General features: G+C 36.9%; 1 protein-coding gene across 9 annotated transcripts in view; it reads left to right on the top strand.

Moving 5' to 3' along the window:
* Window positions 1-16,017, top strand: part of PPP3CB (protein phosphatase 3 catalytic subunit beta) — a 62,732-nt gene that overhangs the window by 33,092 nt on the left and 13,623 nt on the right. For 3 of the 9 annotated variants that reach the window (XM_068139794.1, XM_068139795.1, XM_068139800.1), the window contains 4 exons: window positions 2,199-2,283; window positions 3,634-3,731; window positions 9,305-9,334; window positions 11,025-12,807. In XM_068139794.1, coding sequence (XP_067995895.1) covers window positions 2,199-2,283; window positions 3,634-3,731; window positions 9,305-9,334; window positions 11,025-11,203 — 392 coding nt within the window. In that variant the 3' untranslated portion in view covers window positions 11,204-12,807. Of the gene's footprint in view, window positions 1-2,198; window positions 2,284-3,633; window positions 3,732-9,304; window positions 9,335-11,024; window positions 12,808-13,335; window positions 13,396-13,960; window positions 14,034-16,017 lie in introns of those variants that run through there. The other 6 variants (XR_010987503.1, XR_010987502.1, XM_068139797.1 and 3 more) reach the window with 4 other exon arrangements.

The raw sequence follows: 16,017 nt of genomic DNA, 5'->3' as shown, positions 1-16,017 counted from the left end.
TGGGGAATGGCATAGTTATTTGTCATATCTCCTGGAATTTAGGGTGCAAGCAGAGGCCACCTTAGTATCTTCTCTCAACTAACCAGGATTCAGTGGTGACATTAGCGCAGTGCTGCAGACTGTAGCAATATGTTAGGCCTTTTGGCTTGGCTATGTTTCCTCTGGGTAGCTGGGGCAACGAAGGATCATGTGTTTGTTGTTGCTGGTTTTTGGTGTTTTTTTTTTAAAAAGGCCAATCAGAACCATCCCCTTAAAACCAAACAGAGATATGGGCACTAGCGCTGCCTAAAATCTTTCCAGCCTGCATGTTACAGCTCAGTATGAGTTTAGCCCTCAGATATGTGGCTAAGTAGGGAAAGATTGGTGGACACTCATTTAGCCCTAGCCTTTTTAAAAAACTGTGATAGAGTTCCCTTCTCTTCCCAGATCATCAAGCTGTTACTTAATAGTGTTCAAAGAGAGGAAGAAAATATTCTGGAACTTTAAAAATTCAAAGTTAAAGTTTAATATGCATTATTTTCAGTAAAAATTGAATGTTTCAGCCTATCAAAAGTTTTTTTCTGGACCCTCTGAATTTTAGGTTGTGGGTTTTGTTTGGCGTTTTTTTGTTCACTTGGTTTTGTTTTGGTTTTGAATTTGATGTTTTCAGCTCATTAAATTTGTTTCCTTGTCTAAAAATCTTTACTCTCTAGTTCCTGTTGTTTGGTTTGTTTTTTTTTTGTTTGTTTAAATGGATTGGCACATCTTTGTCATATTTCAGGATCCTTTCCTTGTGTTCATGCAAAGATTGTCTTTCTCCCTTTTAAATTTGTCACTGTTAAACTTTTTCCTTCTTGTGTGATTCCATTGTTCCTGTTTGCCCTTATATGCCTTATCTTTTGTATTTGGTTTGGTTTGGTATTCGGGGTGGGAAGTCTTCCCACTCCTGTGCAACAGAAGGCCTTATATTCTTTCAGCTGTGGCTCAAGAAGGGTGATTGCTAGTCTGTGTACTCGTTGTGGAAATTAAATACTAGTGAGCAGGCATGAAAAAAGGCTTCTTCCACAGCTTCCTGTTTTGAATGTGAGTAGGCAAATTTGTGGATATGTGGCTTTCCTCTGCCCAATTCTGTGATCCTCTATTCTACATTCTTGAAGACTGGCAACTTTTTAATGAGTGTCTTCATCCCACGGTTGAAGAATAATGAAAGATCAGAGCTGTTTGAGTTTGTTCACTTTTAGTCCTCTGTGGCTGAATTCAAAGTATGACTGAGTAACCTTCTCTTGGTGTGGTTAATCTTCGCCTTCCCCAGTAGCCGAGGAGAAGTAAGGATTTTAGTTTTGATACCTCCTCATCTGCCTTTACTGTTTTAGTAGAATTGAAGATTCAGCAAAAGGATGAGAAGACAAGGGAAAGGATGACTTTTAAAACATTGAAACAAAGAAGTAACACCTAACACCTGTTGCTGTGGAGAGTTTGAAAAAAGAGCTTCTGTTTTTATGTTGAGGCAAGCAAAGGTGGCTCACCTTCCAAACTGCAAGGCTCTGTTCAGAATGTTGCCTTTTATCTCTTACAAATGGTGTCTCTGCCCTGTGGAATGCAGTCTTTATTCCAGATCTTTGGTATTTGTAATTTCTGTAAATGATGCAAGCCTAAGCTGATACAGAGCATAGGCACAGGTGGTAAGGGAGGTAACATTGCAGGTGTTTTGCCTTTTATTTTGTGGGACTTTTTTGCGGGTGTGTGTTCTGGAGAGTTGACATCAAAACAAGCAAACAGACTGCTCTTCTTCTCTCATACAGCTATGTGAGAATTAGCAACAATGCCTGGTTTTTTTTTTTTGGTGACTTCAATATTTCTTTGGCTTCTGTACTGGCCTACATGCCTACATCTTCATAGACACAGACGTCAGTGAAGAATTTCAATTGTAAAAATAAGGCAAATGAATTATGATATTTACTACACTGTAATGGCAGTGTAATGCTTGCTAGTTTTAGGAAATCACTGTGAACATCTTTTTGGTGGATGTTTAGTGAACAAAGAGGTGTTGGTGAGTTTGATGGCATTCTAAAGCCATAATTTATAACCTTGCTCTTAAGTGTTTGGCTGCTGGCCTCCTGTGAAGATAACTTAAACGGTTGTGTTGAATTTGATGCATTTTAAAGTGGTGACCCTGTAAATACTCATGAGCTTGAGATTCTCTCTTCTCCCATTGAAAGTAGGTACAGCTGCCGCACGGAAAGAAATAATCAGAAACAAGATTCGTGCAATTGGCAAGATGGCAAGAGTCTTCTCTGTTCTCAGGTACTTGCATGACTTTGGCCTTCCTAAAACCTCTCATGTATATGAGGAAAACATTTTTGTTTGAGGATAATGGATGCCAAACATTTTTCAGGGACATCATTGTGCTTAAGATTCTTGTTTGGCATATTAATGCACTCCACTGATGTTGGTATTTTTGGTTAAAGAAGACTTTTTAGCTATTTTTGAGACGTTTCAAGAAATTGGAGAACATGATCTTCAGTTTACAAGTTCTTTGTCCAACTGTTAACTGAGTGTTGAAAATAGAATAAGAAAACGGAGAGATTGAGATAATGGATGTAATGGAGGAAGCCAGGAATGTCCTGGAAAATTTCTGGCAAATAGAATAGACCAGGTTGGAAGACACCTTCGAGATCATCGTGTCCAACCTATCATCCAACACCACCTAATCAACTAACCCATGCAACCAAGCACCCTGTCAAGTCTCCTCCTGAGCACCTCCAATGATGGTGACTCCACCACCTCCCCGGGCAGCCCATTCCAATGGGCAATCACTCTCTCTGTGTAGAACTTCTTCCTAACCTCCAGCCTAAACCTCCCCTGGCACAGCTTGAGACTGTGTCCTCTTGTGCTGGTGCTGGTTGCCTGGGAGATGAGACCAGCCCCGACCTGGCTACAGCCTCCCTTAAGGTAGTTGTAGACAGCAATAAGGTCTCCCCTGAGCCTCCTCTTCTCCAGGCTAAGCAACCCCAGCTCCCTCAGTCTCTCCTCATAGGGTTTGTGTTCCAAATCCCTCACCAACATTGTTGCCTTTCTCTGGACACGTTCCAGAAATTTGTCAAGACTTTTTTATTTCAGAGGTTTTTTGTTTATTTTCAGCTTTTAAAAAAATACCAAATTTTTGTGCCTGTCTGCAGATTTCACAATCACATTTGCACAAAATGTATAGTTTTCCACAGACCAGGATTGTTCAGATATGGAGGGTTTTTTTGCTTGGTATTTCCTCAAACATAGATGCTTTGAACAAAATTATGGCTTGGTTTATGGCATTAAGGTGTGTTCAGTACTTCATGAGGCATTCAGTGCTAATTTCAAAGTTAATGAGCCTGTGAATAATTAGAATTGTTTTATAAGAATTAGAATTTGATGGATAAGTAATCAGTGTTGATAACGCCTAGGCAGAGGGAAAGCTGACATGGAATAGAAATACTTTCCCCTTTCTAGTTATTTGCATTTGAATTTACATTAAGTCTTGACATGCATAAAGCACAGCAGAAATAGGTTCTTCCTCTCCCCCTCTCTTATTTTACTTTAGTACAGGTTATTATGAGTGAATATTTAAGGTTTTGCTACTGTTTGGGTTTTTTTTGTTCTGTTTTGTTTTCACACCAGGGAGGAGAGTGAAAGTGTGCTGACACTCAAGGGTTTGACTCCCACTGGAATGTTACCTAGTGGAGTGTTGGCTGGAGGACGACAGACCCTGCAAAGTGGTAATGATGTTATGCAACTTGCTGTGCCTCAAATGGACTGGGGCGCATCTCACTCTTTCGCTAACACTACACATAATGCATGCAGGGAATTTCTTATGCTTTTCAGTTCTTGTCTTAGCGGCTGATACAATCATAGTGTTACGTGTTAATCAGGCAATGTGAAATGGATACTTAACCAGGGTATAAAACAAAAGGCAAATCAGCAGGCCACATTTCTCAGACTGAGCTTCTTGGTTTATAGCTTTTCAGGTGGCCCAGATGCCTGAAGTGGGGTGACCTTATAGATCTGGTATTGAGGCATTGATCATTTCAAATACAAAAATGGCAACGTAATTTTGCATCATTACTTGTCTGCTTTCCATTAAAGTGCTTTTATTGTAGATGTGTTAGTATTTTCATTGACAGTGTCAAATACTTGTTGATATTAATATGAACAAACAGCTACAGGCTGCAGAGTTCCATATTGCACTCCATTGATAGACTGAAATGTGCTATGTTTTGTACCCTGGTAATTAATGCCAAAGTTTGTTCTCTATGTTGTTTGTCAAATGTTCTATGTATAATTGACCTCCCTGAATTGTCCTTGTAACATGCTGTTTCCTTCCTCTGCAGATGTAGCTGCTTTCTTAGATCTGTCTGTCTCTCTCTCTAGGTATAGATGTATGTCTGTATAAGTGTTAAAATTAAACCACTATCCCAGACGCTTGTCTGTCTCCTGATGTAGAAGCAATGTTGTAGCACCTTGTTTTTGAGGTTTGCTGCATTTGCTGCTGCACATTGTCTGTGCAATTTGAACAATAATGTATTTGGAAAATATTCAGTAATTGTTATAAAATCAGCTGAGAATAATGGGATTGAATTTAAAAGTTGTAAATAAATCAAAATAAAAGGGTGTTACTAAGTGTGCATCTATATTTTTTTTTTGCATGAAAATAAAAAGAACTCTATACAAAATATACCTGTAATCTGGCTCATTGAATATTTGGTAAAAGGTTTTTCTTCTTTTTTTTTAGTTTGTTGAATCATTGGATCATATTTTTTAGACGGCCCATAAATGATTCACTAGGCCTAGGGAGAATGGTATGAGATTGTACCAAATGTATTAAAAGAATGAAGTCCATGTTTGTGTTCACAGTGGTGGATAACTAAAACATACCAGCCTGAAACTGGACTTCGTTTCAGCAGCGCTCTTAATGTAATAATTCAAGGACTTTTTATTGGCCATCTTCAGGATTTACTAGAAAGTATAAAAAACTGTTTCATGGGACCATTGAATTATTTAACTATTGAAACATTGTGATATACACAATCTATTTTCCAAGAGTAGCTGCTTTTCTAATTTTGTGATTTTAGGCTGTTTATTTACTTTAAAATTTTCTGCGTAGTGTTTTCCAAGCCTTTCACTCCATTTTGTATTAAACTATCAAAGCTGGTTTTTAATAGCTCTGAAACATGAGTGTCACATCTTAAGTCATTTTTCAGTGGACATATAATGTCTACAAGTAAGTTTATATGTCCAGTGTGTGTATGTGATTGTTTTGTGAATGTCTATAACAAGAAATGGTGTACGTTTCCTAATCCATCCAATTATTCCAAAAGCATATGTTCTAATTTTAATTTTCGTTGTTTAATAAGATAATTATGCTTTAAAAAAGTTAGTCTGCATCCCTCTCACTCATTTAACAAATTTTTATCCATGTTGCATTACAAATACCAGAGAGGATCAAACTGACTAGAAAATTTTTTTAACATAAAAACCTATGACTCTCTTCCATTTCTGAAAATGTGGGACTTTGGGAAAGTTTGCAAAATGCATGTTGGATTTTTGTGGGTGTGGGAGTTTTTCAGGGCTAGAACTTTAGATGGCAATATTCTTTGATGCACTACATTAATATACCCCATTTGTTTTAGTCACGTTGACTGCTCAAAGTAACTCATGCCAACCGGTAGTTCTCCTGAAATTGCAATACCTTCTTTTCGCTGAAAAGAATTTTTGTGCTTCAGTCTAAAAAAAGTAGAAGTTCTCAAATTATTGTGCTCAGTTGCAAAGCTAAAAGTAAACAAAAAAAATAAAATAAAACTTGACTAATTTACACATTTCTAAACTCTTATGATATCAGTGAAATTATATTTTTGCCAAAAATACAGTGTTGGATCATATAGTAGAATTTCTTACTACAAACATTTAACTACATTTTGAAGTATATTATACTGTATCGATAAGTATACTATCAATAATTAGTATAGATTTGAGAAAATGAAAGAACATCATTAATGTCAGACTTTTTTTTTTTTTGCTGTATCCTTTTATTTGCTTGAAAATTCACCAACTTGACTAGTTATTTCATGGGTTTTCCATGTTTCAGTCTTACGAGTGCTTGGTTTTCAATGGCATATTGATAAAAGATCTAGTCATGCCGGTTGCTATAAAATCTATGAGAAATTGGAGTGTATATCTGCATTTCTCTAGAGAGCTGGGCTGAATGTTTTTCATCAGGGCAAATATATATACATATATGTAGGTATGTATGTGTATATCTATAGACACACATATATATACATGTATGTACATAAGTCACCAATAAGGCAATACAGATGGAGTTTTTGCCAATATGCCTATTATAACTGGTAATGTCAATACTATATTCTGCACTGCATTTCGGCAAATACCACTGCTGTTTCAGGAATTGCTCAGCCACACCAGCTATCTCTTGTGAGCTACTGGTCACTCTCAGAGGAGAGGAGCTTGCTGGCACCAACAGTGCAGAGTAGAACACCATACACATTAGTTTCGTACAACTCTTTTAGGCTTGCACAGATTCTTACTGTAAACCAGAACCATCTTGAGTGCGAAATATGATTTCTCACTGTAGTTAAAGGGTTAAACAAAGACAAGACAGTTAAAATCATAGTTTTGGAATGAAGTACAAAAGTACCTACTATGGAAGAAGGCAATATATATGTTTTTGTTTTTCCAGGAATATGTGGATATATTTTTGAAAACCAAAAGAAACAAGAATTATGGGTTGGTTTTTAGCTTTAATGTACTAGGGTGAAAACAGACCTGGGGAATTTGTGGCCTTTGTATGTTTCTAATTTATTTTAATTCTTAGTGTAGAATTATTTTTTTCATTATTTATGTTGCTTTTGCATTACAATAGTTGAAATACTAAAAAACATATTAAATGCTGTTCTTTAAAGTATCATTTCCTAATGCTGCCATGACTGAATCCAACAAAATTATTTCCAAATTGAGTTAACAATGTTTAAAAAAAACCAAAAAGGCAAACATCCAAAGTCTTATTCAACAATATGAAACACAAGCCCAAATTAAAATTTCTAAGAGCTTCCATGTAAAGCAGTTAAGCTGGCCAAATACTTACCTTTCACTGCTGCTCTTGCTCTTAGTTTAGAGAGGCACTAATACAGTTTTTTTGGTTTTATGTTGAAAGGTGGTAAAATTTCCATACCTTGTCTCCTAAGTAAAGCAGAGGGAGAGCTGGAATTGGGGATGGAAATGCCATTGAAACTCGTTGCTTAAAACTTGCTCTCAAGAATTTACTGAGCAAAAGTTTCAGGATTACCTATTTATGTTAGTATGATACAGTATTAATTTGGGAGCTATCAGAGTTTACAAAGAACATAGTTTTAATTTAGATGCACCTGCAAAAGAGAATCCAACAAAACTGTTTTCCAAATCAGGTCTTTACAGTGTGGTTTGGGTTTTTTTATGTGCTTGTATTTTCCAGTCAGTTTGTCCTTTTATGTCAAGTTGAAAATTACCTTTTCTTAACTGTGATGTATATTCCAAGGTCTTTCTGGAATAGTTCTATAAGTAGAATGAAGTAGGAGTAAATTTTGAAATTTGTATATGTGACCAAGCTACATAATTTACAGAGACAAATCAGTATTCATGATCTTTTCAGGAAAAGATTGAAAACAAAGACATCACAGGTAACAGGAAATGGTGGAAAGAGGTGGTTTTGTATTTGTATGGCGAAGTTTTGATAGTATGAAAGTATGTATTTGGTGACTTTCTAGAGTAACTCTTAAACTAATTTATTTTTACAATTTGAGACAGTTTCTTTCCCTTAAACATAAATAATCATAGAAATTTTTTATTTGTTTCTGAGATTCCTTTTTCTTTGTAAATTTAAGTGCAGGAGATTTTTTTACTTGTTGCTTGGTACTCTGCAATGTGCAGTACATCAAAGTTAAAATGCTGCATCACCTTTAAATATTTCACATTATTATAGTAACACTTAATGCAAGTATCTGAAGTTTTTTTAAGTGTATTGCAATGGAAATAATAATTTTATGCAATTGTAAGGTTAAGGCATAGAGTAGGAAATTGACACATAACAATATAGTGCAGGCAACTTAAATGTGTCTGTTTTCTGTTGGATAGGAAATGAAAAGACACAAACTTAATTCACTTCAAAGAATTCTATTCTGATCTAATGTCATCTTTTCCCATACAGCTAGTTTCCCCAACATTTGCTTGAATAGTCTTAGGATTTTTGTTGTTAACAAAATATATCAGGCACTACACGAGTAGGTTTACCACTCTCTATGCTATTTTTTGTTAGTATTTCTGAAATTATGGTATTAGAAGCATGGCACATAGTAGGGGAAGTATAAAATTGTTTACCCTTATTGAAACTTAGCTATAGTTTAGGTCATAGTTACAAAGTGGTTTCTTTAGCAAGTCTTCCCTAATAGAAAATTATTTTGGTATCCTAATAATCTTACGTTAAAGCTTTGACTTCCAGAGCTAAAATAAATTGAGAAAGTTCTTACACCTAAGAAATTACAGGAGGTGTCATGGTTATTTAACTCCACAAACAACTTACAAGCTAGATTTTTTCTTCATGCTCGCATTAATTCACCCACCAAGACTACCTTAAATCCAGACTACTTCCTGATGTAGACTTTTTTTGTTGATTCAACTGAACAATCTACAAACCTTTGTAAATATGACTTGCTGGATTTGTCTTCTGTTTTAAATCTCACAGTTCAGTTCTCAGAGATACACAGAGAGAAATGGAAGTGCTAGTTAAACTTCAGGGAGCTAAGCATGAAGGGAAACATAATTTCTTATTATTAGAACACTGTTAGTGTTATTTTTATAGCATCCTTCCTGATAATTTAATGAAGCTCACTAATGCATTTTAAGCTTCAGAAATAGTACTCTCAAATACAGTATTTTTATAAGAACCATACCACAACTTTAACATCAGTTGAAACTTTTTATTGCTGTCTTTGAAAAAACCAAACCCAAACAACCAAAAAACTCAAAACAAAAAGCATATAGAAATAGTCAGTTAATGACAGTGGGTAATTAGTGTTGCTTTGATATACAGTTGTTAATTATGTTAGGTTAAAGTTAGGAGACGTTTCACTCAAGATTAATGACACACACACTCCCCCAACCTTAATTATAATTTTACCTAATTGTGATCTAATCTGGCGTAGCATACTATATTAAAATGATCATTGCCTTTTCTGCTATGCGATATTACACTCTTCATCTTTCTCATTCATTTTGCATGCATCTGCTCACTTCTGTACAGCCACTGTAGAGGCAATTGAGGCTGAAAAAGGTATGATCAGAGTCTTTGCCATTGGCAGAGATCTGTGGTGTCTGGGAGGGAATTCAAAAGTACTCTGTGTGGGTGTGTTTTACTTTCAACTTACACAAGCAGAGATGAATCAACTGCATTGATTCATTCCTTTTACATATAACATTCATTCCTGGCTTTAGGATGATGATTAATATTTTAGGTAAAATCTTGGGGGGGGGGGGGGTTTAGTTTCTTTTTGTTTGTTTTTACAAAATATGCAGTAGGTTTTGTATAATAGCATGTTGTAGTACATGGTGTTGTCTTGAAGTCTTTAAAAATGGTAGTGTTTAGTGTTGTGTTTGTTTTTTTCCCCTTACATTCAACTGTAAGGTTTTGTTTGATTGCGGGGGGTGGTTCTATGTGGAAGGAGGGTTGTTTATGCATGCTTTTTTTCATAAAATCTATTTTAATGGCTTTAAATATATATTTTTAAAGCTTGCAGTAGCATAATCTGGTAGTACAGGAAGTGTGAATGTAAATTTTTTTCTGTAGATTTTGACTATAATATGTTAACCAAATTTATTTCTAGTATATAGACCAGCCTGACAGTATGAGGCATATTAAATTCCCTGGATTATCAGTGCTTCTGTTGAAATAAGTTGTATATATGTCCATTCTTAGTGGAAATGGGCAAAATACCATCAAATTACTGGGTGTTCAGAGTATTCAACTTTAGATTGTAGCCTTTTCAAAGAAACTTTAATTTCCTCTTGTTCAGTATTCAATGAAGTGAATGATTAAACAGCATAGCAGTTGAGAGAGCTACTTTTGGGGTGTTTTCAGTTTTGGTTGCAAAGCACCATTTAATGACTGTATTCTTTGTTTTTTAATTAAGGAAGTCAGATCTCCAAAAATATAAACAAGTGCCATATTCTGTTCTCACACACACGTGGAAGAGGTCCCGTTGTTGTGAGTGGAAAGCTGTACTTAAATCTCCAAATAATTACTTTCATCCCAAAGACTTCAGTCTTATGTGGTCAACCATTTTCAGGTGTAAATTCACCTACAGACCTCATTCATTAAAATAATCTGTAGCAAAAATTATACCTTTTTTCTATACTTACTTTAAATACATCTGTATTTAAATGACACCATTGTTTAACCACAGTGCTAACTCGGTGATTGTGGTTGTGTTCATTTCCATCATCCACGTTATTAGCACAGAACGTGAACCACATCCTGCAGTTTTGTCTGCATGAAAACTGCAGGATCAGGCCATTGATGCTTATGCAGGATGTAAATCTGTGATTACTTCTGTAGCCCTTTGCTGCTTTGCCTGCACTGCACTTGCTGTGCTGTTTCGATCTTACTGACATTCCACTGAAGAGAAGGGGGATGTTAAGATAAGCCTGATGCACTGGGCAGCAAAAGCAGTTGGTGTTGATAGCTGGCCACACCAGGGACACGCAGAAGCAATCAAGTGGGCTTAAACCCTTTGATTTCTACTTGCAGAATATTTGCCATAGTTTGTTTTTTTGTTAGAAACTGAAATCATAATTGCTGTTGAATATTTCAGGAAAGCAGGTTAGAGAAGCTTTTACTAATGCAGATGCAGAGCCATGTCTCATTGGCTGATTGCTTACCTGTTTTTAAACATCATTTGTTAGAAAAGTTAATGCTTTCAACGTATTTTTCCGTTACTGACATATCAAATTTGCATTTTGTTAAGCAATACGAGGATTCTCTCCGCAACATAAAATCTGCAGTTTTGAAGAAGCAAAAGGTTTGGATAGGATCAATGAGAGAATGCCACCAAGAAAAGATGCTCTTCAGCAAGATGGTATTAATACTATAAACACAACAAATGCCAATGGAAACAACGGAACTGGCAACAACAATGCACAGTGACCACGTCAGCTTCCAGTTTACTCACTCATGTCTTGCCTGAGAATTCCTAGATTACTGCTTTTTGATGTGACAACAGATGAAATAGCCAGGGGGATCGCTTGAAGTGACTACTTAATATGGGGTGGAAAACCATCTGACTTGATCCCACTGAAGAAAGACCGTCATGCTTTTGAGACAACAGCCCCTCTCTTTACATGGTGACCCAACCTCCTGGGACCCTGCCTCACCTATTAACGTGAATTCCATCACTTGGCTGCTGAAGATTCAGAAGAGATCTGGGGAAAGAATTGGGCTGTTATCACTAAAGCACATCTAGACTAGCATCTTACGCTTATCGTTGTCAACACTTTTTAAGTTTACAAATGGGATTTTTCTTTCAGTAGAGGTAGTTTGTTTGTTTTTTTAAAATCAGATTTTCAAATACAACCCTAAGAGCTATTTATTAATGGACATTGGTCTCATGAAATGTCTTTAAAATGATAGATTAGAATGGTCTTAAATATCTGAGGCTGCAAAAACTGTATTTTAAATAGGCAGACAAAAAATGCCCAAAAAAACCAATCTCAGTTGGTCATTCTATAAAATGCTGACCTCAGGTTTACTCCTTAGATGTTGCTAATTCTATATTGTATTCACTGTATTTTTTAGTTACAGCTTACCAGAATATTTCTATGTAGGAATGTTTATTACTTGAACACAGATTTAAAAAAAGGAAAAAAAAAAATATTTAATTTAGAAACTTTTTTGCCCAGCTTTTTCAAGACTTTTCCTCACCTTGAATTTAAAAAAAAAAATAAAAAATTATATATACTAATTTTAAAAGTAAGAAAAATATGAAAATGTTAATTTTAAGGTACTTTTAATTGAAGTTTGTACATTGTTTAAGTAAATTTTGATCATATCAAGTCTGTAAAGCTTGGCATTGTATTTTGTGTATGCATGTTTTCATTTTGCAAATATTTAATATATAGACCTATGATACACATCTATAGGTTACCTAGATGTTATGGGTACTTTTAGTTTATTGTGAGTATTACGGTTGCATAACTAGTTAATAATCACTGGGCTGCATAGCTGCAAGCTTTTTATTATTTTTAAGTCTGTAAAGGAAACTGAAAACTGTATTGGGCATACTTTTTGTTTAGGCAAAGCGGCGCGTAAGCTCTGTTCGACTGCTAAGGCATTAGTGAAAGTGTAAACTCGAGACTGCATGTACTTTGGTATCTACAGGACTGCTTGGTTAAAATAAAAATTGAAGCCCTATGCTAATTTGTTCACAAATAATGGACTGTACTGATTGCCACTGTACTTTGTTATACATTTTTGACATTTGCTACATGTCCTTCTCATCCCCTGGAACACAACTTGAAACTTATGTCACTAAAGTTCATCTCTCCCCCCACCCCCTTTTTATTTTTTGGTGCGTTGTTTTTGTTTTGTTTTGTTGTTTTTTGTTTGCTTTTGGTTTTTTGGTTTGGTTTCCCCCTCATAAAATACAATCTGTACATACCCCTGAGTTGGAAATTTTATGCATGTTATGAACTATTCAAGTATTTTATAAACGGTAGCACACAATAAATTTTGTGCATGGGCTGAGGCTCCTATGATTGTGTATTGGTTTTATTTGGCATACCTGGATTCTAATCTGACCTTAAAAATTGTTCAGAAACAGTCTTAAAAATTTGAGGTACTGCAAAAATAGCCTAAAAGGTCAGATTTATTTTGCAGAAAACTAATTGAATTTAAATTCTATTTAACTTATATATTATTCCTGCTTTTTTTTTTTTTCCTTGAGTTCTCTCCCATAAATACAACACTTAGATATTTTCAGTCTGCTAAACTGGACATACACTGTTGGTTTATATGAGCTTGTATGAGCAGGGCTAGTTGATTCCAGAAAGGCTGTTAGTAACATTTTATGCATTACATTAAGCATTCAAGATTATTGAAGTGTGTCAGGGCTGCTTTCTGGGCAGAGAGGAGGACTGTTTGGCAGTCAGTACAGCTAGATGATTCAGTCTCGTCTTTTTAAAGTAAGGACAGGCTGCTGAACAGGATGACAAGCTAAAAGATAAAAATAGTGACATGCTGTTGCTAATGGAGTTCTAATGTTTGGTTTTACTTTATTGCAGATGCATTCTAATTGGAAACTCGTCTCAAAGTTTGAGTGCAGAAGATCCAGTTAAAAAATGGTAGGTTTTAGTTAGTTGGGTTTTTTTGAAGCACCCTTATACGTGCAAGCTGTGTGGTGTGTATACGATGTCATAACAGAACTTGTGTTAGGAAGCAGAACTGAAATTTTGTGTGATGAGCATTATCAGCTCAGAAGATTATATTTGTCATGATTTGGGATGCAGATCTTAGTTGTGATTAGTATTCTGACTAGCTGGAGTTGTGTATGTGGAGAAAATAGAGATTCAGTCCTTGTCTGGAGAGACTTCATTGTAATTGGCAAGAACTGGTGGTGATACTTGTGTAGCAGTAAGTGCCCAGCTGCAATGCTTACGTCCTTGAGGATGCCGCTGTGGTCTCTGTTTAGCTTCCTTGAGGATTGCTCTGCAGCATCCCTTGTCTGTAGTGGTTTTTCCTAGATACAGAGGCAGATGTGCAGTAATGTAAAACTTGGGCAGTTGACCTGATTCTCATGCTGTGGGTCTCCTGTCACCCCTTAGGCAAGCAGTCAGCTAACAGGATTATGTTTGTAGGTTTCTTTGTTTGGAAAGTAGGTACTAATTTTTTGCAATCTGCTTCTGAAAGGTGGAGTCTGGAGCTGTCTCTTAATTCTTGTATTGTTGGGGAGAAGAAATTACATCCTCCCTCCTAGAAAACCGTAAGTAGTTTCCATTGCTCATTTTATGCTTTTGACATTTTAAAGAAGGGAGGGGGAAATAGCGTGCCCTCTGTTCATGGGTAGGGAGGGGAGAGGGCTTGGAAATAGCTGTAAGCCAAAGGACACAGGTAGCAAAAACTGTGCGAGGCATGGCTGGTTCCTGGTTTGAGTTGAGGCAGACACTGCCCATGCCCTGCACTGAGCTCAGTGGATGCCATGTGTGTCCTGAGAAATGGGCCACTTCTACCCTCAACTGCTGGACTAAGCCATCAGCTGTGGTGCTGTTATCTGTAGGGCACCAGCAGGGAAGAGGTGGGCTCAAATGTGGGTCTGACTGTTATGAGAAATATAAGTGTATTTTAGTGAAACTGAGAAGCAAAAGTACAAAATGTGCTTGAGGAAGGCTTGGGGGATCTATTCTGAAGCAGGGACTTGTGCTATCAAGAAAATTGCTGCCACCTGCCACCAGGGAAGACCCGTGTAGTTCACAGTACCTACCTACATTTAGTGTAATGGCAAACACACAGTTTCACCACCCAAGATCATTTATAAACTATAAATAGGCTATTAAGTTCCAGATGAGAAAAGAAAACATTGTTGTAGTTTTATCTATTGAATTGTGAAGATGTCTTTAGCAAAAAGACAAATGGTTGGGATTAGGGCTATTTATCTCCTTAGAAAAAAGCAGGCATCTTGTGGTTTTAGTCTGAACACTTTCTGAGAGAAACAGTCTCATAAATGGCTTTCTCTTTTTCAATATTTAATCTTGAGAGGTCATTATGTTAGTTACATGTACAAATAAATTAGGCCTCTTGAGGCAGGACAGACAGCATCTGTTCTTTCTTGCCTACCTTTTGCTGCAATTTTATTATGGGTCATTCAGGTCTTGTTACCCATTTAACAATTCTTTGTTACCAGCATGCAATGAAAGGAACTTTTTGCCATAAACCAGGTAAATAATCATTAAGACACAAAACTCTTCACCTGGTCATTTTCCCATAGTAGTGGGGTGTACAAACCAGACTTAATCTGCTTTGAATGACAAGTGGTGGGGATTTTTCAGTCATGTGAAAAGATGTAGAAGCGCTAGTATGCCTTACTTATTAAATGCTGAGCTTTTTCAATTATAAGGAAGTTTGCTCAAGAGCGAAGAAACAAAACCCAAAGCTTAAGACAAATCTTGGTCAAGCTTGTAAAGCTGTTGACAGGTGCATCGCAGTGGGTACTTGCACCAAGGATGACCAAAGTACTGCAGAGTGGAATGTCTTTAAAAGTCTCCTCTAAGCTTCTTCTGTCTACTGTTTGCATTTGGAATATTTAGTTTTACCCTGACCCAAGGACTTTAAGCTGGTCTGTATTTCTGAGTTTAATGTCAGAAAATGTTTGTAGTCTACAGTCAGATTTAGGTTGCAAAATATTCATGTAAGTGAAATACTTAACCTTTTCTGGTAAACTTGGTATCTATTATGCCAAGAAGGCCAATGGCATCCTGGCCTGCATCAAGAAGTGTGGCCAGCCAGGAGCAGGGAAGTCATTCTGCCCCTGTACTCAGCACTGGTTAGGCCACACCTTGAGTACTGCATCTAGTTCTGGGCCCCTCAATTTAAGAAGGACAATGAGACTCTTGAACGTGTCCATGGAAGGGCAGTGAGGCTGGTGAGAGGCCTTGAGCACAAGCCCTACGAGGAGAGGCTGAGTGAGTTGGGATTGTTTAGCCTGGAGAAGAGGAGGCTGAGGGGAGACCTCACTGCTGTCTACAACTACCTGAAGGGTGGCTGTAGCCAGGAGGGGGTTGGTCTCTTCTCCCAGGCAACCACACCAGAACAAGAGGACACAGTCTCAAGCTGTGCCAGAGGAAGGTGAGGTGAGGAGAATGTTCTTCAGAGAAAGAGTTGTTATCTGTTGGAATGGGCTGCCCAGGGAGGTGGTGGAGTCACCATCCCTGGAGGTGTTCAAGAGGGCACTGGACGTGGCACTTGGTGCT

Source organism: Melanerpes formicivorus, unplaced genomic scaffold (assembly GCF_026170545.1).
Source record: "Melanerpes formicivorus ecotype bairdi unplaced genomic scaffold, bMelFor1.0.p_v2 SCAF_6, whole genome shotgun sequence".
NCBI lineage: Eukaryota > Metazoa > Chordata > Aves > Piciformes > Picidae > Melanerpes > Melanerpes formicivorus.
This window is presented reverse-complemented; position numbering and strand designations above follow the sequence as displayed.